The following is a 23075-nucleotide window of genomic DNA, read 5'->3' as shown; positions in this document are numbered from 1 at the left end:
GGTGGCCCTGGAAAGCACGTGTGGACACGGGGACAGAGGGCCTGAGTGCACACCAACGATAAATAAATAAAAGGAGTGAAAAGTTGCACAGAGTTATTTCCACGTTGGCTTTGATGTGAGGAATTCTTTGATGTAGAAACTCATCTTTCCTCTTTTTTTTTTTTTTATGAAGTTCTTCAGTGAAAAATGTAGGTAGGTTCAGAGAAGAAGCATTAAGGGGTAGGAAATCTGTCTTATAATGAAAGGCTTAACAAACCTTCTGTATTATAGCGTGATTGATGACATGGAAAGAGTACTTCCACAGAAAAAGGGTGCTTAATTGGAGAAAGATTTTTAGCCGAGGCAGCAACGGCTGTGTTTTCTACCTCAGCTATATAAGGGCCAGGCTGTGATCATAAGATTCTCTTCTAACCGCAACATCAGTAAAGCAATTAATTATCTACGGAGGTGAAAGAGTCCAGTATGGATCCTGCAGGTCTGTTTTTGTATTGGACAGCTTCACCTGTCTCTGAGTTGCTTATGTCTCAAGGGTAAAGGTTTTTTCTGAAGAATTTGCTTCCTACTTAATATCAGGCCTGTAGAGCCTCACCAATTGTAAATGAGCGGAAAGTAATTGCTAAGACAATAACTTGACACTTGACTACTTGTCAAATAGTTTTAGGATCTTTTATTTCTCTTATACCTGCATACTGAAAACTAATACTCATTTTGTCACTTACTGTTGTCACTTTTTCTTCCGATTTTTCCCCTTTTCACATCTCTCTAAAACTTTTCTGTTGGCTACTTTGAGTAAGTTACAGTGTAGAACTGAACACCACGGCTGGATTGGGAATGCTGTGTCAGTAAGTTTGTTCAAATATGCGCTCACTTTTCTCTGTTCTGAAGCACCAGGTAAAATGATGCTTCACTGCTTCCCCTTGGAAGTCTCCAGTGATGCCTTCCCTGCAACAGCCCTAGTTGGCATCACATGACATTCACATGCATACAAAGATCACATGGATTAAGAATATAAAGTTAAAATCAGACTTTGAAGCTGAAAGACTGAGCAGAGAGCTACTCAAGGAAAGTAGCAGAAAGGCCTAGTTCTCTGGTGCTATGTTTCGTGCTACATCTAAGGCTCAACTATAGCTTGCTCACTTTACGTAAAGTCAGTGTCTCTATCCCTGCTAGATCAGTATCTTTTATCTAACATTTACATACCTGCGTCACTGAGGAACCACTTTTGGTCATAAAAAGAGACCATCTCAAAAGGACAACAGGAAGTTTGATACTGTTTTGTATGATGAGATCTCACCATTTACCACAACTAACAAACCAGCAAAAGTTTCAAGTCTAAACTAGCCTTTGTCAGACCGATGAGCCCTTTCATAAAATGGAAATGTATGCCTGATGTTCAAGACTGAGTTGGGATCACAGCTGCTCCATGTAATAATGGTTCTTCCTTTTGCTTGACAATAAAATTCCGTAGTATTTGGTTCCTTTACTTGCTTTTATTTGTAATGCAAATGAACCATTTTTGTCTTGCTAACCCACAAAGTTTTGTTTAATTTTTCCAGTTGAGGGAAGGATGGATGTCTGCAGGTGTTAGTTCTGTCTCATACCCAAAGTTACCAAGAAATACTCTCTTTCGGATTTATTCATTATTTTTAATAATAGGAACGCAAGACAGGTCATTGGATTTTGATATTGCTGTTGGCTGTGCCTGAGATACCCAGACATCATTCCTGCTATTGAACAATTTGCAGGAGAGATATTGCTTAGCATTCTCCAAATGTTCCAGTGATGACAACAAGCTCTACTGAGCAGGTTTTTCTCCATCATGATGACAGAGCACAATTTTATCTGCTGGTAGATGCTAGTTCTGCAGCTCAACATCACACAAATCTGAGATGACCCTGCTACCCTCAGCCTTGCTAATGATCGCAGCTCTGTCTGGTGGCTGGATCATGGCAAAGATTTTCTGTCTCTCATAACCTCTTTGGAATGACTTGTGAATGCAAAACAAACAACAGTGTGTTGGGTTGGCATGAACTATGAACAGGTAGGCACGAGACATGTGGTTCAACTGTTTTAGCCATACTGACTCCCCGTGACTGCCACAAAGAGATTGACAAGAAAGTATTATTTTGCAACTCATTCTGTAGGTGGACTTTTCCATACGTATGCTAGATTGAAGGACACACATTTATAGACTGAAAATGTTTATTACTTTGTTCAAGTCACACTAAAATAGAGCTGATATATGGCTCTGGGAATAGTGCTAAGCTAGAGGTTTTGTTTAGAGATCAATCCATTTCACTGTAGTTCACAGTTCCGTATACATAGACCAAGTAAAAACTTAAAATTGCTGTTCAAAAGAAAAAAAAAAAAAAAAAAAGTGAAGTTCATTGAAGTAGCTATTCAAAAATACCTATTCTGTAACATATTTCAGAGTGCCACATGGCAATCTTACTTACTTTGAAAGATGTACTTAATGTTTATAGTAAGAAATAAAGGTACCTTTCTAGCACACAGGGGTAAGCTCGCTTTCATTTCTAAAAGGCTTCTTATTGCCTATAATCAGAAGTCAAGTAACTCTAAGATCTCTAGTTTACACACATTTTCCTTCCTGTTACAGGAGAACAAAGTCACAGTTGACTGATCTCCTAAGATGTATACTATGTAAGAAACACAGAATTCAAGTGGAAAATGAGCTCTAAAATTGAAGTAGATCTGTGGGGTGTTTTCAAGTTTCAATCATTTTCTTCTTCTTAGAAACACTGACTGTCCATTTCAGCATAGCTTTTCTTAAATCTTGTAAAATAGTTTGCAATAGTTTTATGACATATAGTAGCAATGTTAAGTCCGAGAATTTTTGAAAAAGAACTTCAATAAATTCAGTGTTATTACAGCCTTCAAAAGAAGGAAACCCAATGTAGAAAGATAGTTCTTTCCTTCTACTACGGTTTTGGCTTGAGTAGGGTTAGTTTTCTTCATAATAACTCATAAGGTGCTGCATTTTGGATTTGTGATCAAAATCGTGTTGTTAGCACACCAATGCTTTACTATTGCTGGGGGATGCTTACACATCATCGTGGCCTTTCCTGCTCACCCTGCCCCGTTAATTGAGTAGGTTGTGGTGCACAAGAAGCTGAGAGGAAACACAGCCAGAACAACTGACCCTGACAGGCCTAAGGGCTATCTCACACCATATAATATAATGACCAGCAATAAAAATAGGGGAAGAGAGGAGAGAGATGGGATGTTTGGATTTAATGGCATTCATTTTCCCAGGTAGTCACACATGATGAATCTGCGCTTTACTGGAAATAGCTGAGCATCTGCCTGCTGATGCAAAGTATTGAATGAATTCCTTATTTGCTTTATTTATGCACATCTATTGCTTTATCTAATAAACTTTATCTTGACCTTTTACCTCTTCCCTGTTCTACTGGGGCTTAGCTCCCCACTTGGACTAACCTACAGCACTCACTAAAGGAAGAAGTTAGAAGTTCATCTGGGAAACTATTTCACTGAAGAGAAAGTGCAGTCTTCTACTACACTTCTAGTACTAGTACTACTGTGATACTACTAGCGTTATAAATCATTAATTTCATTGCTGCCTATTCAAAAAGTTTATATGCAGGAGATGAAAATTAGGGCTGAGCTTCTAAATATGAACAGCATAACATGTTGATGTGTAAGATGCTGAAGAAAGTGCTGGAGCAGGTCCAAAGAAGAGCAACAAGGCTTGTGAAGGGCTTGGAGAATGTGCCCTACGAGGAGAGACTGAAGGAATTGGGACTGTTTAGTCTGGGGAAAAAGAGGCTGAGGGGAGACCTTATTGCTCTCTTCCATTATCTAAAGGTGGGCTTGGTCTCTGCTCACTGGTGACAGGTGACAGGACGAGGGAAATGGCCTCAAGTTGTGCCAGGGTAAGTTCAGGTTGGATGTCAGGAAACACTTCTTTACAGAAAGGGTTGTTAAGCACTGGAATAGGCTCCCCAGGGAGGTGATTGAGTCTCCATCCCTGGATGTGTCTGAAATCCATTTGGATGTGGTGCTCAGGGACATGATTTAGCGAAGGGTTGTTGGTTAGGGTAGTATGGTTGGGTTGTGGTTGGACTTGATGATCTTTAAGGTCTTTTCTAACCTGAGTGATTTCTATGATTCTATGATTCTATAAAAGCTGTGGTACAAAAATTCATAGTAATTATTATAGGACCTCAAAAGACTTGGATTTTTTCTATAAATACAGTAGCAATCAGGAAAAAAGAAAAAAAAAAATCGAAGTATTAGCCCACAACTGAACACAAGAAAATGACAAGACAAAAAATAATTTAAAATAGCCTAAATATTTAATGGTTTCTTTTTTTTTTTTTTTTCTTTTTTTTTTTTTTATTAATTATTCTTTGCTAAAGGAATCTACTGTGACCAGTGGTTTATCATATTTAATAGAGATAAGCTCTCAGCTTTTTGCAGGATAAAACAACATTAGAGAATAGTTGGGTAGGTCTAATGATAATGAATGGCTTGGCACAGAAACTACAGTAGCAGAATAGACTCATTAAATCTCTGCCATCAATAATTGTTTTGAGAACTCAGAGGATGGAGAGGTGGCAAAAGACTCAGAAAAGACCAAAATGACATAAATCTTTGTAAAGATATGTATGGAAGGAAAGGCTGAAGACTTATAAATCTGTCTAATTTTTTTTTTCTTTTGGAAAAACAGTAGTATTATTTGTAAGCGCCTAAAAGATAACAGATGATTAAACAGTCAAGATGGATTTGCTGAGAACAGACTGAGTCAAGCTAATCTCATTTCCTCCTATGACAGTCCTGTGGATCAAGGGAAAACAATTCACGTCATAAATCTTGGCGGTAGTGAAGCATTTGGCATAGTCTCATAACATTCTCACAAGACAGATAAGGAAAAGATGAAACTAGTAGATTAGACAAAAGGGCAGGTTGGCTGTTAAATGGAAGGATGTAAAGAACAGGAGAGGCACAAGTACCTGTCCCACTCCTATACTATATAGCAGACCATGTAGTGGCTACCCACCCTTAACTTTCCACTGTACTTAACTTGGAGGTGCTTAGCAGTTAAAAAAATTAAGCAGATCTTGGATGTGTGTTGTTGGGGAGCTTCTTGTAGACCAGCTGCACAATTACAAGAAGGCAGAACTCACATCAAGGGAGTCAGAGGTTACAAAAAATCATCACCATTCACTTTACCTGGAAGCATACAAACACCTGAAAAGTGTTTAAGTAAGATTCTGCAATATTTACAAAGATACCCTCCAATCCTATTCAATGCACGTAATCTCATTCAAGCTTCTATGTCTGGTTTACATCTCAACAGTGGGGAAAATGAATCTGGACCAACATATATCTACTGGATGGTAGAAAGAAAAATGATTGGTACAGGAAAAAAAAAAAAAAAGTTATTCCAATTATGTTTGTCCTAAGCAGAAGTAAAGACAAAACTAGGAAAACAGAAGATTGCTGGAAGGAAAAAATGTTTCCAAGTCAGTATGGAGAGAAGAAGAGTTAGCATACAGCATACAAGGCTTCTAACAGCAAGAGCCACGAGGCCACGGAACGGTTGCCTGCAGAGGCTGTAGATGCAACCATACAGGAAACCTTGAAGAGATTAGATAAGCAGCAAGCAGATGTAAGATACACCTTCCAACAGGAGATACTCACTAGTCTATTGTTGAGCTTTTAGAAGTGCCTTCCAATATTGCAAATCCATGATTTTAATAAATATAGGTATGCACATATCCAGGTATATGTGCACAGTGAAAAAATGTGCAGTGCAATTGATCCGGAGACAAGAGGCATTTAGCTCTGAAATATATCAGGTCCTCTACATGATCCACTACACACCTGCACAAATGGATCCTGCCAGCACAACCAAGCCAGCAGTGCAAGGGAGAGAGCAAGGAATCAGGACTGCCACTTTCTCTAGCAATAATCATACTGATTTGCTTCTGGAAGAATTACCAAGGCCTTGAACCCAAATGTCTGTATATTAAAGACCTTCTTGGTCTCCTACGTCAGTTACTTTAAAAGTCAAATGAGAAGAGCGTGTGGAAAGCTCTCCAACACCAGCACCCAAAGCTGGCCCATGCTCACGTAACTCAAAGCACAGTTCCATGTAGGCCCAATTCAATCACCAGAAGCGTATGGGAGAACTTTCTAGTGTTTCAACTTGTGGAGTTATGACATAAAACAGAACAACTGAGTGCAGGTTGCTTCTGTGTAACACAGTCGTTTCTGTATCAAATCTAAACGACCATTTAAGAAGTGTCAACTTCAAGAGAAAGGATTAATTTATTTCCAGCACAAGGTCGGACACCATGAAGAATGGCCGTCATCATTTCATACTGCGTCTGGCCGGGATGGAGTGAGCATTCCTCATAGCAGCCCCTATGGTGCTGTGCTTTAGATTTGCAGCTGTACACTGCTGGTAACGCTGATATTCTGGCTCTGGCTGAGCGGGCTGTGCACAGCACTGAGGCCTTGTCTTCTCTTAGTCAAGGAGTGGGCACAGGGTTAGGAACACACAGCCAGGAGCTGGTTCAATTCAACCGAAGGGACATCCCTTGCTGTATGATGCTGTGCTCAGCCAGAGAAGCGCAGGGAGAGGAGGAGGAAGCAGGGACATGTGCAGTCATGATGTTATCTGTCCAGATGTGCTGAGGCCCTGCTTTCCATGCAGCAGCTGGACATTTGCCTGCCTATGGATGTAGATAATGAAATCCTCTTAATGCTTTGCTTGCAGGAGCACCTTTTGCTTTCCCTGTTAAACTGCCATTGTCTCCATCCACAAGTATTCCCACCTTCCTCCATACCCATCCCCAGACAGAGCCTGGATGGGCACTCTGCTGAAGTCAGACAGAGGAACAATGTGGCCAGCAGTCTCTCTCTGGCTGGGAAAAATTGTGCTTCTACACAACAGGGCCCTACAGTTTAGAAATATATCTGAAAGGCATAAGAACTAACGTTACAGTAGGGTCCATGTATCCTATATAATCAAAACTTACATTATAATCCAGTTCCTTCAAAACATAAGCCATTTGGAAGACTAATTTATTTGAATTACATGGACTTTGAAATATATATTGACTCAATTCTGACATTTATTTGGGATGAAGTAAAAAGTGATATCCTACAAATTATTTTTTTGTTTAGAATGCATCAGGAAATTCAATTTGTGCAAAGATACAGCTATTTAACATGAAAATATAGCACACATTCTCTGCAAAATGTTTATGGTTAAAATCCCCACTTAAATGAAAAGTGAAATTAAAGCTGAACATATATGAGGCCTGCAATGCAGTAACATTATAACACTTAATTGAATAGCAGACATTATCAGGTCCTACTAAACATGAAGCATAATTCATTTTGTTTTTTTTTTTTTAACACCATTAGAAAAAAAGCATCTGAAAGCATCTTTAAATCAAACATAACTGCACATGCATATGAAATCTGTCTGCTAGGTTTGGATATGTGTCTTACTGATGCTCACATGCAGTACATGCATCAGATTCAGGTGCCTAACTGCATGAGCAGAACCAAGGGTTGGGATGCCTCTCTTAGGTACACTGTCCATAGAGCATCTCAGAGAATTTCTCCTGTATGAACAAGTGCTGACCTCTGTCATCACTTTCACACAGAGGAGATGGCACCAATCATAATCTCGAAGTGTTTAGAAAGCAGCCAAAAGGCTGGAAAATATATTCCAAGATATTTAGTCAGCTACAGAAAAATAACATTACCAGACAGCTTCCTACAGCCCATGGACCAACTAACTTCTATTTTAAGGTGTAGTTAAATAAGAGTATTGATTAAAACTGATTATTCTTCCTCACAACCCACTTCGTCAATTCTCAGATGCATTTTTAAAACACCAGTAACTTCATTAGCATTTTCCCCTGTTGTCTAACAAGGATCCTTTTGAGGAGAGCAGAGATATTGCCCACAGACTCAGTTCCCAACTTGGTCAGTCTTCACACTTGCATTACACCACAGCATGCATCAATTGTGCTAATGGTACCAAAAATTCTGTTTATGGACTAAATACTGAATGCCAACTCATTTACAATAAAATCTTTCTTTTTCTTCAAGCTTAGTAACAAAAATCATTATTCAGGAAAGTGAAAAAAAAAAAAAAAAGTATCTCAAAAATATTTTGAACTAAAACATTATCTCAGACAGCTCCAAGAATACCTTTTACTGCTGAGAATTTTCTGTAGTGGAGATTTGCTTAGGTGCTCAGTAATCTGCACCTGAGACCAGTGAGGAATCTCACTGCTTAGGCTGACTGGGAGCCAAAGCATATTTCAGCAAGGAATATGTGGGGGAAAAGAAAGGAAAAAAAAAAACCTGAAGCAGCTGAAGAAGCACTGTCAACATCATTAGTTTGTCCACCAGAAAACTGCAAATACGCTATGAGAAAAGATTGTTAGCAACAAAGCTGGGCTTACTGAATGCCTTCATTTTAATTATACTACAGATCAATGCAAAAAAAAAATTGCTAATACAATCAAAATCACAATATTTCCACACCTGGTTCCTAAAGCAATCAGGACCATAACATATTATGTAGCTTTCATTCAGTTACCCACAACAATGAATGCAAAACCTGCACACCTGATATAGGTTTGCAGACCACTGGCTGTGATGCTTGCTGGGTACAAATACAGTGATGACAGATGAACAGGACAGGGACACTTTTGTTAATTTACTCTGTATAACTGAAGTGTGAATGATTACGATGGGTAACTAAATACATCATCCTTCTATAATCATTTTAGACCTCCCAGTACCAAATCTATTCTATTAAATGTTCACATTGGTCCAAATTCCTATGAACCTTTGGCAGATTCTCCTTTTTGTAAAGCTAACTTCTTGCTGTCAAACAGAAGCAAAAATCCTAAAGAGATTACTTTTGAGACAAATAAAATTGTCCAGTTATGCTAACCAGGGAGCAACATCTCTTGAGGGGTACACAAAAATAAACTTTACCTTGGAATAGATACTATTTGAATACCAAGACTGAGAAGTATTAAGTTTTAAATATATCCCCCCCACCACCAAAAAAAAAAAAAAAAAAAAAGTTACCTTCAAGTCCAAGCATTAGAAAACAAAACAGGTTTGCAGTAATCTGTTTACAATTATTGCCACTTATATTCCAACATGAGGATGAGGTTCCTCTTGACTGCAGCCCTTTGCAAGGCTGCATGGGAGCAGGAAGGAACCTACAGGCAATGAACACTACAAGGGGCATTTATCTCCTCATTGCTGAAGGCAGAGTAATTTTACCCACTTTGTACTCTCCAGTAGCTGCTCACTGTAGTTCATCCTTGACATCCCATAAAGGGAAAAGAATTTTATCCCCCAAAAAGAAAGACAAGCTTTACTTTTTCTTTCTGTCCTTTTTTTTTTTAAACAAAGCTTTGTAGTATTTCTTATCAAGCATGTTTAAAATAGTAGGGAATAACAGAATCCCACTTACATAGTCTTCTTGCCCTATCCCTGGCTATGTTCAAGGTCCTGGCCCATCCAAAGTTGGATGGGGTCCTGGCAGCCTGGTCTAGTATTAAATGGGGAGCTTGGTGGCCCTGCCTTTAGTGGGGGGTTGGAGCTTTATGATCTTTGGGGTTCCTTCCAACTCAAGCCATTCTATGATGAAATATTCTTTTCCTAAACATTTAAATATTCAATTATGATTTTCTTCAAGATTTGAATATATTGCATTTTTTGACTGCATACCCTAAATAACTAAGACGCACGCATAGTTAACTGACAGACCTGCCCACAACATCTCAGTTGTAGCTTTCCCTTCCCTAGTTTCATTTTAACACTTTTTCACAAAAATATTTAACAAATACTCTTCAAAGTGAATTCTGTGCTCCAAAAATACCGAAACTCGGTGTATGTGAGCCACGGTGTTGATGATATAAATTCTAATGCCCTTATGTATTCTGTGCCACATTAGATTAACTGCCAAGAAGCACAATGCTCCACAATGAACGAAGGCCCGATGCTTCAAGTAATTTCCTGAGCAGGAAATGAAAGGCCATAGATACACTGTGCTGTGAATCCTTGACTTTTAACGCATAAGGTTCTCTTATTAACTGATGGGAGATAGCACACGGACAATATTAAAAACAAAGCTCGTACTGATTCAGCTCTTCAGTGTTTGTTCACAACCAGTGTGAGAAGTTTAATCGGGTCTCAGATAGTTGTAACAACTTTATTCATCTATTAAAGCCCTTTTGTATTGCTTGTATTTGCTTTAGATGGTACAAATAATGTTTGTAACAGCAGACTGCTGCAGAAAAGAAAGCTCCTTCATATCCACCATCAAGAGGCTACAGATGAAAGGTGTACACTACTCTGTAAGAAGCCAATATTCCCACTGCTCTTTGCTACACAGAATGCACAATGCCAATGGACTAACAGTTGTTAGCTGTCCCCTCTGTCTCACATTCTTACATCAAAGAGACAACTAGATTTTTTTCTAGTTTAATTAAATATTATTTAATTAAAAACACTAAATTAGCTTTGATTTTTATTTTATAATATATACAATAGTTACCAAATAATGAATACACTTTATCAGTTATGTTAAATTTCACATAACGTCAAAGACATCAGCATGGCATGGAATAAACTCACAATGCCTTTTGCATATACAAAAAAATGCATTAATGTTAATTGTGATTACTTTTTAATAACCTGTTTATTAATTCTGCAAATAATTTTGGCATAAAAACAGTGGAAGTAGTTAATTGATCAGTTAATATATTAGCAAAGATAAACATTAATAAAGTTTGCAAGAAACCATCGCAAAATTACCTCAAATGTAAGACTGAAAGTATTCACGTGAATTACCTTCAGTTAGAAAACAGTTCTGAAAAAGAGCCCTAGTTTGAGCTGTGCATTAATTTGGTCAAACTGATTCATATGAATGAACAGTCACGTTTATTCAGATATTGAAAATATGACTATCCTTCTAGTATTCACAAACATTTGTGTATATAGCGTATGTGTGTAAATATATATGCATATATAAAGTGAAGATATGTTAATGTAAAAATATACTGTTCATCCACTCCCAGTTACACAAAATTCAGTATTTGGACATTAAACTGCCTAAGTAAAAATGTCCATTTCAAATCTACATTCAACCAGCAACAAATACTTAGAAGTATTTTTGTAAACATTTGAAATAGGGAAAACTCATTCATTTACAAAATTATCTTTAACATATCAGCATCTCTTCAGCTTGAAAATTTTGTACAGCAGTTTCAGCTGGACTACTGCAGATCTGCTCAAATCAAAGAACTCACACTGTCTCAAATCAACGTGTGAAAGCTCAGCAAATGCATAATTTTCAAATTCTTACTTGATCACCATCCATTTTCCAGTTCACCAGAAAAAGAAAATGCACTTGGCTACAAAAATATTAAGGAATGTTATTGAAAACAAAAGGCTATTTTGGTAGAAGAAACTACAAAAATAGTTAAGTTGAGTCATGTTGTAAAGCTTTAATGCAAGAGCATTACAGTACAGATTTTCTTTCCAACCTTAAAGCTTAATCAACACCAAATTTAAATATCCATCTCTCAAGTGCTCAGAGACAATGTGCTCAGGAAAGTCCTTCTTCAATTTAATCAGCTGTAATTACGCAGGTGCCAAACTCTGTATCTCAGACATCTGTTGAGTGCTCTCTCTTGTTCCATTGGCAGCGATTACAGGTGTTGAGATACTCTGAGACGTAGGACAGCTCAGCACAGCTCCACTTTCATCCTCTCCAGTATCTGAATCCGGTGTTACAGAACTGCTTTCTATGCCCAGGATCTCACTAACTGCTTGAGGCAACTCCTATAAAAGCAAAGGAGAAATTTCATTTTATTTTTTTAATTAATAAGCTCCCCCTCCCCAAAGTAATCATTTATCTGAATTTAGATGTATTACAAACATCTCTCTCAGCATTAGTACCATTTTCTGCATCTGCTTCTCAAACAGACAGCAAAAGAAAGGCTTAATAACCAATTAATGATTTTCATCTTCATCTCCAAAATACAAGTCCACACAACGATTAAAATTACACTTTATCTTATTGAAATTATTTTTATCTAGTGAATTATGGTATTCATCTGGTATTCTTTCAGTGCAACGGATCTTATATCTCATCTTTCTTAAGCTCATCACACATCAAATTACTTGTACTGAGGTTATCCAGTAACAGTTAAAAAATCCCAATCAAAAGGCACAATTCAGCTTTACATCAGTGGAAAGCATTTCCCCATAAAATTAATCTTGCTTATAGACTTCTGGAATATAGGTGCTTATTTAGGCACAGCATATCTTTTATCACAGCCAGACATTAAGTTATTTCACAACTTGTACAATTAGAGCCAACTACTTAGTTTTAATATAACTATTTACAGTAGATATGTTCAAAATATCATTACCTTGCAATTCATCATCTGCATCGAAATTGCTTCTGCTTTGCAGAGTATATATTCCACATCAATTTTCATAGACAGTTCATTGATATGCTAAAAAATACGTTCACAAATAGTAAATGTAACAAACTATGTGAAATATGCTGCATTGTTAAATATACTGCATGAATAAACATCATCTCATAGGCCTGCCCCCTAAGCTGTGAAGTGCTAAACACATTGTCTATTTGCACTGACAAATGGAAGATGTAGTATGCAATAGCTGGCTTTCATCACTGAGACCTGTATGAGGAATCCATTATATTTCTATGTGGCAAACTTCCCAGCCCTCCTAACTTACTCCCTAAATCATATTTTCTGTGAGATATCAAATAAGATTATAAAAGACATAGCAAAAATTACAATTAAACATATCAAGCAACAGTTTTAAAGGGAAAATCACTTCCCATACTCATCATCTCACTAACTACAGACATCCAATAAATCATTCTGAAAGCATGGCAAACAGTCATTTCAAATGTAATGCTTCAGAGGATGGTATTTACCTTCCCTACCTGCATTCTCCCCAGCATGAAATACAAAAGACACTGCATTAATGCCAGAGAGTTAAACAACACACAAGAACTCAGTACCTTTAATATTTCATTAAAGCCATACTGCTTTTCCATTATTTGCTGTTTTTCAGATTCTAAGATAGCACAACAGAGGAGAAGATGAAAATTCTGGCAAGGCAATTCTGTCCACATGACCTGTTAAAATATGAGAAACTTTTGAAATGCTTACATGCTTTCTCTGAAAAGACAGACAAATGTTAGAAAATAATGTTTAAATAAATCTTCAATAAACCCTGAAGCTTAGTGGTTTAACAAGAACAAGCTATTTTTGGAGGAAACTACTTATTTCTACAATTATTTGTAATTTCTCTTCTAGTCAAGTTAGTGGCAACTATAAGTTTAAGTTAACATAAAGCCTTTAAAAAAAAGGAAAACAAGATATACCTCATTCCCTATCTCCTATCAAAGACAGTGAAATACTTGTAGTAAACATATGAGGGCTGCTCTGAAAGTAATGCTATTTTAGCATCATAGTAATGCCTATTTTATGAAGTTGACCCACAACTTCACAGGCCGATGGTGTTGGTATGGCAGTAGAGGTGGAATGTTCCCACCAATATCCCATCCCATGCTGTTGCCATGTGACAGATGGCAGCAGCAGGGCAGTCTGACAGAATGGTGTCTGACATGGAAGTGCGGATGAAGCAAAGGGGTGGCACTCAATTCCTTTACATGGAAAATACTGCACCCGCTGACTCTTGCTGAATGTTTATTGAGACCAAAGAATTTGTGTGAGCGCAGTGAGGCGGTGCAGTTCAGCAGTGTTGACAGCGACAGTGGGCCACCTCTGCTGGTGCAGATTTTAATGAGCACTGCACACAGGCTCTTGATCACTGCTGGCAAAAAATGCATAGCTAATGGTGGTGACTATGCTGAAAAATAGCATTTTGTAGCTAACATTTTGCTCCATCAAACAGTGTCATTGTGCTCTTTGTGTCTGAGGTAGTTTCCACAGAAATAAATAGGAGCAATTACTTTTGGAGTGGTCTACGTACATTATTATGTGATAAACAAAATCTATGAGACTATCACATATCATCAGGATTCCATCACCCTCCTAAGATAGTAAAAGTACTCCAAGGAGTTCGATATACAGGGTGCTGTTCTTCTGTACACACATTTATACATGAACTAAGGCACAGGTGATAAGAACACCAGACTAGGATAATAAACTATGAATACAAATACAGTTCTCATCGAATTAAAAAGAAAAATTATTCTTTTAAAAACACTGATAAGATACTGCAAACAGGAAATGTGAAGATGAGCGATTTTTTCCCCCAAAAATCCTCACTGTCAGTTTATACCTTAAAATAAGGGAATTCTTTTGGTTTTGCACATTTTGGATCCCATATTTACGAGTGTTACACCAATACCACTTCTCCTGGCACAAGACGTTTTTCACACACAAAAAGCTAACCTGATACTCTCCAGTTACTACTCTCACTTCAGAATCTGAGAGGTCCCAAGCTTTACAAAAATAAGCCAACTTAACACATACTTTTATCTCAAGTTACTGTTTTGGCTAAAAAGACATAACATATGCTAATATGTCTTCTCTTACACCAATAGAGATTTATTTAATTGATCTATTAGAGTATTAATCGCTTTGTAGAATGATCTATGCTGTCATACAGTAGAAGGGTACTTCACAGAGCTCCAAAAAAGACCACTGGATTTTGTGTGATGAAATCCTTGCTTACCTCCCAGAGTCGAAGAATATCTTGAAAGCTAAATTCCCTTTTAAATCTGATGAGAAGCCATCGGAAGCAAAAATAAAGGTAGCCTGAGTCTTGAGATTCTAGGAATATGAGCATTACATTTCATAAATACCACATTTGTCTACGACAATGGGAAAAACAGACTTCAAAGGTTTAAAATCATACAATTGATAAAATCGTAGTCCCTCTTCAAAATCAGTGATACTTCATGGACGATGACATAAGTCAGTAACAAGCTGGCACTTTTTCCAGCACATACGAAGCAATTAGCGAAATCTTATAAACAAGATTTCTAAATTAGAAACACCTATAAGTCCTGTAGCCATATTGTATTACTCATGGAAATATGTTTGAAGACTGCTCATGATATCAATGCACACAATGTAGAAAGTTGTTTTAGTTACTGTGCATTAGTAACACACCTACCTAAATAACTGCAAAATCCACTGTCTAGTAAACGAAGCAAAGTACTCAGCTGAATTAGTTGTGTCTTCATACCCTGCATCTGTTCTTCAAAATTCTGATGCTGGATGAAATAAAATATTTGCACTGTCATTTATATTAACTCATAACGACAACTTAGATTGACATACATGATTAATTATAACAAAGTTTTATCACAGCAAGTGATTCTCATCATTTAGATATTTAGTGTATGGAGTAGTTAAAGGACTGTACCTGTAATTAATGAAATGTCTGCTTTTTACTGAAAGGTTTAAGTTAAGCAGTGAACCACGCTTATCCAACATCATCCTCATTTACTTTATGTAACAAATGATAATTTTAATTTAAATTAGTCTACACTCTGTACTGTCAAGCAGCAATGCTGTACTCAAAACAAAAGACAACTTCTCTTTTTTTGTTGTTGTCCTAGTCACATATTGTTTCACCACACACATAAATCAGAGAAGTTTGTTTGTGGAAAGTCTAAACTCCAGACTCCTGGACAAAATCTTTAGAGAGGACTCCTGATTAACATGGAATTGAGCATTCTGGCTCTGAGTTACTTTGGAATTTTCAAGTAGTCAAATCTGTCCATGTTACGCAGTAAGATTATCATCAACCCACTGTAATTTCTTTCAGAGACAAAACACATCAACTTCAAATATAAAGAGGATCCTTGCTTTAAAAGTATTCAGAAAAAAAAGTTCACAAATTTAACTCCAAATACTACCACAGCCTTTGTTTTTTACATGTATGTAGGCTAGAAAAAACAACTTATTTTTACCATTTGATCCATATATGACACAAAGCACCAAAAGGCATCTACTTCATTCTCCATAACATACAAGACAGGTGAAAGCAAGTCGCTCATTCCCTGGACATAACCTTAACAGATTAAAAAAAAGACAAATCAGAATTTAGTTAAACTCAACAGTAAAGCACCATTTTTCAAGTGTTTTAGATGACTGAGCTAGACTGATATTTGCATTACAAGTTTGCATATTCACTATAATTGGAATTAACAGCACAATTAAGAAGAGAATAGAGAAGGACTCTCAGAGCTTGTTTCTCCCCCTTGTCTCACTCTCCTAACTACCTTACCACTGATGTTCAAGGCAACTTATCTGATGCCCCATTGCTGCTGCTAACATCTCTAAGGGAGAACACAAATGATGTGCATGTCTATTATCAGCAGTTGGTCTAACACATTTCTCTCTTAGACCTGGCCAGTTACATTTCTTAATAATGTAATTGTAATTGAGTAACTGACAAGAACTGGAATCAGTGAGTATGAAAATAGGGATCAGGTGTGAGAAGCGAAATAGAACAAAACAGAAAACAGGTAAATAATTTAAACAGATTAGAAAAATCTATTCACTGTACATTTAATACTATAGGCAAAAATAAGTCTAGAGAAAATACTGCTGTACAAGACAGTTTAAAAGTCTTTTAAGGATCAATACCAGTTTCATTATCATTTGTCTTGAGAAATACATTCATAAAACATGTTATATGAACAGCAGATCTGTCCCCTTCGTTCATATGGAGATTTGTGGCACTAACCAAACTCACTGTAGCTGTTGTTGAAATATTAAAATGAGAGTTATATCAATACTTAAGTGGCTTAGAATCCTTGGACACATGTAACTGCATTTCCACTATTCTTTCTTGTTTATAAAACAAGACTTATAAAAAAAGACTTCTTCCCTGTACAAATCTAAGCCATCTAAACTGTTTTTGACAGACCAGGTGGTAAACACATTTTTCTTTCATAAAATGCATGTTACTGTAAGTTAATGCAAGTAGAAATGAGAAAAGACATAGAACAACTACGTGTTCAGAAAGACTTTTGGTTTTAATTTTGCATCTCTTTTAAAAGCCAAAGATTAAATCTCTTTACAGACTTGACAGAAGGGATAAAGTTGACAAGAACTACAGCTCTGCAGCAAACATTTTAGTAATTAAAGATTTGTTCTGATTTTTTCCTTCAGAAGCCATCACAAAACAGACTTTTAGAATCCCAATACTTTTCCTTAGAAGAATCAGCCGCTCATAAGCACAGAAGAGCCAGATGTCATGCTAGGGATGAAGAAGTGAAAAACAGCTAGAAAGACCTATTCACTCCCAATGAGTATCTCACCTCTACTGTGATTTAAAAACAGCATTGTTTTTCCATCTATGCCAGATGCATACGCTAACGTATAGCTTCTGAAAAACTGCAAAATATACCCCCTGAGAACCAACTTGTGAAGTATTCAGAAATACAGTCATGTTTACAAACAGCTGGTTAAGCATGTTGAGTTTTAATTACAGCGGTGGCAGCTGATTTATCACTTTATTAAATCCAGTTAAAAATCTGAAAAGCAAACCTGCCTCAACTGTAGGAAAACAACAGTATGGGTAAAGCGGAGGCAAATTGCCACTTAATTCCTAATCCCACCTCATCTGGTGAATTCAGACACCTATGAGATTGGGTCAGAGAGAGTGAGAAGCAGAATGAGAAAGCAAAGTTACCTGTGTTATTAAAATACGAACCTTGAATTTCAAGAAAGCATTGTAAGCAATATGAGATCAACTGTATTAACAGATCTTAACATAAGCAAAGCTTTACATCAGAAACTAAAAGAGCTATTAAGTTCAGAGGAGCACAACTCACCTAAGTCAAAGTCATACATGCAATAGGTCATCAAAATATCATGAAGTAAAATCAATCCTGGATTATCTTCACCTTCATAGAACTTATTTGTTCTATCTGTTCTGTTCACATCTTTCTCTAAAAACAGTCCAGATTTAAAAACATTTTCAGAACATGTTGTGCAAAGCCATCATCTAATCAATTCAGTTTTTTCTAACTGCAGTTTATTCCCTCAAGCAACGTTGCAAAGCTTTGAAGTCTTAAAGACAACAGTTGCATCACTGAAAGAATACTTGAAAAGTAAGAAAATTTCTCAAATAAAAGGATTAGTTATAAGAAAAGGTTTGAAAGCTTTTGTTTCAAATGGAAAAAATCCTGATTATAGTTCAGTGGCAATTTTCTTCACTTACATGGATTAAGAGTGATTTTATATAAGCTAGCTATGCAATGCCATTCATGAATACTTAGAGATGGGGCATAAACCACAGCGTCACCAACAGATAAAGGTCACCATACCATCAGCAAAAAGACAGTTATAGTTCACTACAGCACATTAGAAGGTCTTTGTAACGAATTCTTGTAGCTCATATTGAGCAGAAACCACTGCTTTCATTAGACAGTTGTGATGCCTCAAATAAACTAAGTTTCTAGTGTGTTCTTTAATAAAGTAGAATTCAAAAAGCACATCCTAATGTAAAAAATTAAGTACCTTTAAAGGAAAAAAAAAAAAAAAAGACTTTTTCATAGTTTTGGATCTACAAAGTTTACAAAAATTTAATGTTTTAATTGATATTTTAGATACTTAAAACAGAACTTGAGCCAATTTTGAACCCTGAATATTATTTTCAGGTAATAAGCTGTACACAAGTACACACTCATTCTATAAATCTCAAGACCTTCCTTAACCCTTAGCATACGTATGAAATTCTTACTGTATCACCATTATTTTAGACATTTTCAAATAAAAAGGAAAAAGTATTTTGTATTTTACTAAGGGAAGCAAAAAAAAAATCCAGTTGATCTGCAGCACTATGGTGTAAAAGCTCCGAATTACTCTGGTTAAGAAAAGGTCTTAAGTTTATAAGAAAATTTAGACATCTGAGAATAGCTACACGGTAGTTTTTCAGTGCCTCTTCCCATATAGGTTACTCAAAAGCTTACATTTCTTCAATTTCATGTTGAACCGCAAAGGTTTGAGTTCACACAGTTGCATGTTTCTGAAACCAAATTTACCTATGAGACTCCTGTAGTCTCTTAATCTTGAATTTCGTTTTTCCTGTTCCTCACTGACAGACTTCCACTGCAGTTTCATCCTGAAATATTCATCCCTGAAAAAGAGAAATCATTTTGAAACCAGAACATGCTTCATCATTTTTTTATTATTATTATTATTATTTTTTTTTTAATTTAAGTATTCTATTTGTTCTTTGGAATAAATTGGGTAACAGCAACCCAATTGTTGATATAATGTTTTCACTTCAGTGGAATAATCTTTTAAGAAGGTCTGTCAAACACTTCACTGCACTGAACAATCTTTAACAGCTACCTTTCAAGTTACACCTTAGAAAAAACACCAAACAATTTCATGTGTTTTGCAACTTGAAACTGGACTCACGTTTTCCTTTTTTGCAAGTTTGCTCTCTCTTCTTTAGTGCTATTCCAAGGAAAATATCCCAAAAGAAATTTCCATGCTTCTTTTCTTAGAGTATGGCAAAGTCCCTAAGGAAAAATTGGAAACATTAACAAAAATACTACCTCAGTTTCGTGAAGAAACACTCCTGTAGGAGTACAACGCTTCTGAAAGTAACAGCTTAAGAGAAACAAAACTTATGATAAGCTCATTCTTGTTATACTGCAGCTAAACTTTATTTGCTAATTAACACATTCAAAGGTAAAGGAGGAAGAGAGCATGATTAAGCAGCAATACAACTTAGATTCATAAAAAAAACTGGAATGAAAAATCAATTTAACATATGCTCTCAACTGTAGAACTAGTAGATACTTCCAAAGAATATAAAAAGCTTTTTAAAAAGTATTTCTTCCTATATTTTTGCATCACTGCTTGAAATAAAAAAAACCCTTAAGGGCACCACAGATACTAAGAAACAAAAAACCCAAAGTACATTTAAATCCATACATTTGAACATGATGCTGTTTAACTGCCACAGTTTTGTCTCCAGAAACTCATATTAAGTACTAACCTTCCATTTTCCATCTTTTTTAAACAAGTACTGTCATCTAACAAGACACTGCCAACATGCAGATGAACCTTTCAAGCAAACAAAAATACCACTGTTCACTGAAGGGCACTACTTGTCAGACATCTAAGTAATCATTTCTACATGACAAAAGTGTACTAGCTGAGTCTTATCTTGTACGTCAAAAGACATTTTTTTCAAGTCCTAAGACTTGGAAGACCCACAGTTTATCAGTCCAAGCTCATACTCCTGCCTCATTGCTTGATATCTCGCTGTATTTTCTTCCATTTACTATTAAATTAAGGCAAGGAAGATGATGCAGTAAATAGCATCAACCACTGAAATTTGGTGCTCCAGCCAAGCAGTAACTGGAACTCTTCCAGCATGTAACAGTGTAAGAGAAGCATTGTCTTTAAAGAGGATCTCCATTTAATCTCCATTAATCCATTTAATGGATCTCCATTTAATGTACTTGTTACTGAGAGTCATGAATAACATGGAGCACTTACTCCTCCGGCACTGAAAAACACAAGTGACACTGAAACATTGGTGGCTGGGAAAAAAGATTTGTAGGAATTGTCACGATTGCATAATGGTCCCTACTTGGACACCTCAGGCACAAGTATATTAAAGAACAGTCATACAAACTTAAAAATCTTTCAGTTTTGCTCTATCTCCTTCAATATGTATTTTTAATAACTGTAATATCAATGTTATCATTCTCTACCCATGCTTAAATCCCCAGAAGACTGCATTCTTATAAACGTGCATCAACAAGTTTAGAAAGAAAGCATTAAGGCAGCAGGATTTCTACAAAAATAAAAGGAAAACAATCCAACACTAAAGTAACATCAGGTAGAACAGCCACAGCAAATAATAAAAACTTATAAAACTTGCATCAATGAGACTGAATTCACATTCAGTGGATTCAATTTTGCAATTACTGAATTGCAATTCAATAATAAATACTGGTGAGTGTTCAGTACTGAGGGACAAATCCAGGTAAACTGCTCGGCAAAAAAAGGAAGCTTTTAATGGACAAGAAAACATCCTTAAGAAGAATAAACCTGATAGTCTAACACTCACAGAAGAATATCCTGAGCTGGAATGCACCCACAAGGATTAAAGTCCAACTCCTGACTCCACACAAGGGACCACCCAAAAAAAAAAAAAAAAAAAAATCAAACCCTCATCTGAAAGTGTCACCCAAACACTTGAGCTCCAGCAACTTAGTGCTGTGACCATTGCCCTGGGCAGTCTGTTCCAGGGCCTGAACACCCTCAGGTGAAAAATTTCCTAATTCCCAGCCTGACCTTCCTGTGACGCAGCTCCATGCCGTTCCCTCAGGCTCTTTTGCTGTCACCAGAGAGCAGAGCTCAGCCCTGCCACTCTCCTCCTCGTGAGGAGCTGCAGGCCACCATGAGGCCTTCCCTCTGCCTCTTCCGCTCCAGGCTGAGCCACGGTGAAGCACTGGTGTTTTCCTGAAAGTCACTTTGATTTCTCCTCTCAATGACGTGGGCCTGTCTTTTAAAACCATTCCCTTTTAGTCAGCCACCTCAAGATCTCTCTATTTGTGCAGTACACTGCATGGTTATGAGATTCATGAAGTATTCAATGAGCATTACACCATCTTTTGTAAAGCCATTCCAAAAATACCGACTAGCTCACGCCCAAAGTCCTACATGAAGCATTACAAGCATAACAAAACCAGCAATACTATAGCTCGGGAAGGAGAGAAAAGGACTTTGGAAAAACAGATTACCCCTTTGAATATTGATTGCTTTATGTAGTCTACATTTAAAATTCTTCCTTCAGAATCCATATTTTTAGTCCATTCTTCAACTGACACAGGCTCTCTTCTACTGACTTCAGGCTGTTCTCCTAGATCGATCTGAAACCAACACAAAGGTGTTATACAAAACCCAATTAAATACATGGACATTTTTGAACAATCACACAAATACTACTGAGCTTGTTAGATCCTCATATTCATATCTGCGTTAGCCTTAGATCCTCAGAGTTACACATTAGGAAGCAGTACGGAGCACTGCAGGCAGAAAGAGCAAGATGCAGTGTGCTGAGGACCTGACTATCAAAGCTAGTATTTCAGATTTTGGAAAAGGATGCATTTGACATAGCCTTCCATCTCTACCAACACCTGCAAACTACGTTCAGGTTAGTTCCATGGGCTGAATCCTCTAAACAACTAGAAGTGCAATAGGTAGGTGCAGCATAGCCAACAAAGACAAAAGGAAGTTTCACTTCAAAAGCACATTCCTGACATGCACTGGAGCATCTAAAGAGAGAACTGAAGAACGAACTCAGGTTCAAGGATGTTATTCTGAAACCAGACTGAACAGCATGACTGCAGATCAATTAAAGTAAGCTATCCCTTTAAAAAAATCATTATTACTTTTCCACTAATAAATTAAGTGCTAGGCAATAAAGTTTCAGAATTGCATAGTTCATATAGCTACTGTTAAGCTATCAAGACAATTTTGACCTCAAAGAAAAACAATATTCAAAATAGTTTAACATTAAAAACATATGAGCTATTTAAATAGCAATCAGAAGCATTTACAAAGATGTATTTTCCATTCATCTGTAAAAGATGACAACAGAAGCCTAAAGTGATTCCTGATACAACTACAACTTCATTCTCGTTTCGGTTCAAGTGATACATAAATCCATACATTTACAGACTATGGACATTAATTATCCAATTTAATTTATTATTTTTAAATCTTCTTAAGCTATCATCTTAAATCTCCTAAAACTGAAGCGTTACAGTGATAAGCCACGGAAATTTTTTATTAGTCTGAATACCCTAATTTTACTTAATATCCAGCCAGAATGGAAAGGTTAAGCATGAAATGAGAGTTCAGTTTGAAGGGTACCTATTCCATGTGATAAAAAAAACTCCCGCTTCAATAATCACAAACATTTTTGCTTTTAAAAGCAAAACTTTTATTTGCAGGCATAAAAATGACGTACTC

At 36.7% G+C, this 23075-nt stretch overlaps 1 protein-coding gene across 1 annotated transcript in view; it reads right to left on the bottom strand.

Annotated features, from left to right (window-relative positions):
• Positions 1 to 10551: 10551 nt before the first annotated feature.
• Positions 10552 to 23075, bottom strand: part of TBC1D15 (TBC1 domain family member 15) — a 28135-nt gene continuing 15611 nt past the window's right edge. Inside the window, exons 8-17 of the mRNA XM_010708182.4 lie at positions 21842 to 21970; positions 19497 to 19600; positions 19115 to 19209; positions 17903 to 18019; positions 16031 to 16131; positions 15229 to 15328; positions 14785 to 14882; positions 13100 to 13216; positions 12474 to 12560; positions 10552 to 11880 (exon numbers count right to left, since the gene is read on the bottom strand). Coding sequence (XP_010706484.1) covers positions 11680 to 11880; positions 12474 to 12560; positions 13100 to 13216; positions 14785 to 14882; positions 15229 to 15328; positions 16031 to 16131; positions 17903 to 18019; positions 19115 to 19209; positions 19497 to 19600; positions 21842 to 21970 — 1149 coding nt within the window. The 3' untranslated portion in view covers positions 10552 to 11679. The remainder of the gene's footprint in view (positions 11881 to 12473; positions 12561 to 13099; positions 13217 to 14784; positions 14883 to 15228; positions 15329 to 16030; positions 16132 to 17902; positions 18020 to 19114; positions 19210 to 19496; positions 19601 to 21841; positions 21971 to 23075) is intronic.

The sequence above is a fragment of the Meleagris gallopavo genome, chromosome 1 (genome assembly GCF_905368555.1).
Source record: "Meleagris gallopavo chromosome 1, MGAL_WU_HG_1.1, whole genome shotgun sequence".
NCBI lineage: Eukaryota > Metazoa > Chordata > Aves > Galliformes > Phasianidae > Meleagris > Meleagris gallopavo.
This window is presented reverse-complemented; position numbering and strand designations above follow the sequence as displayed.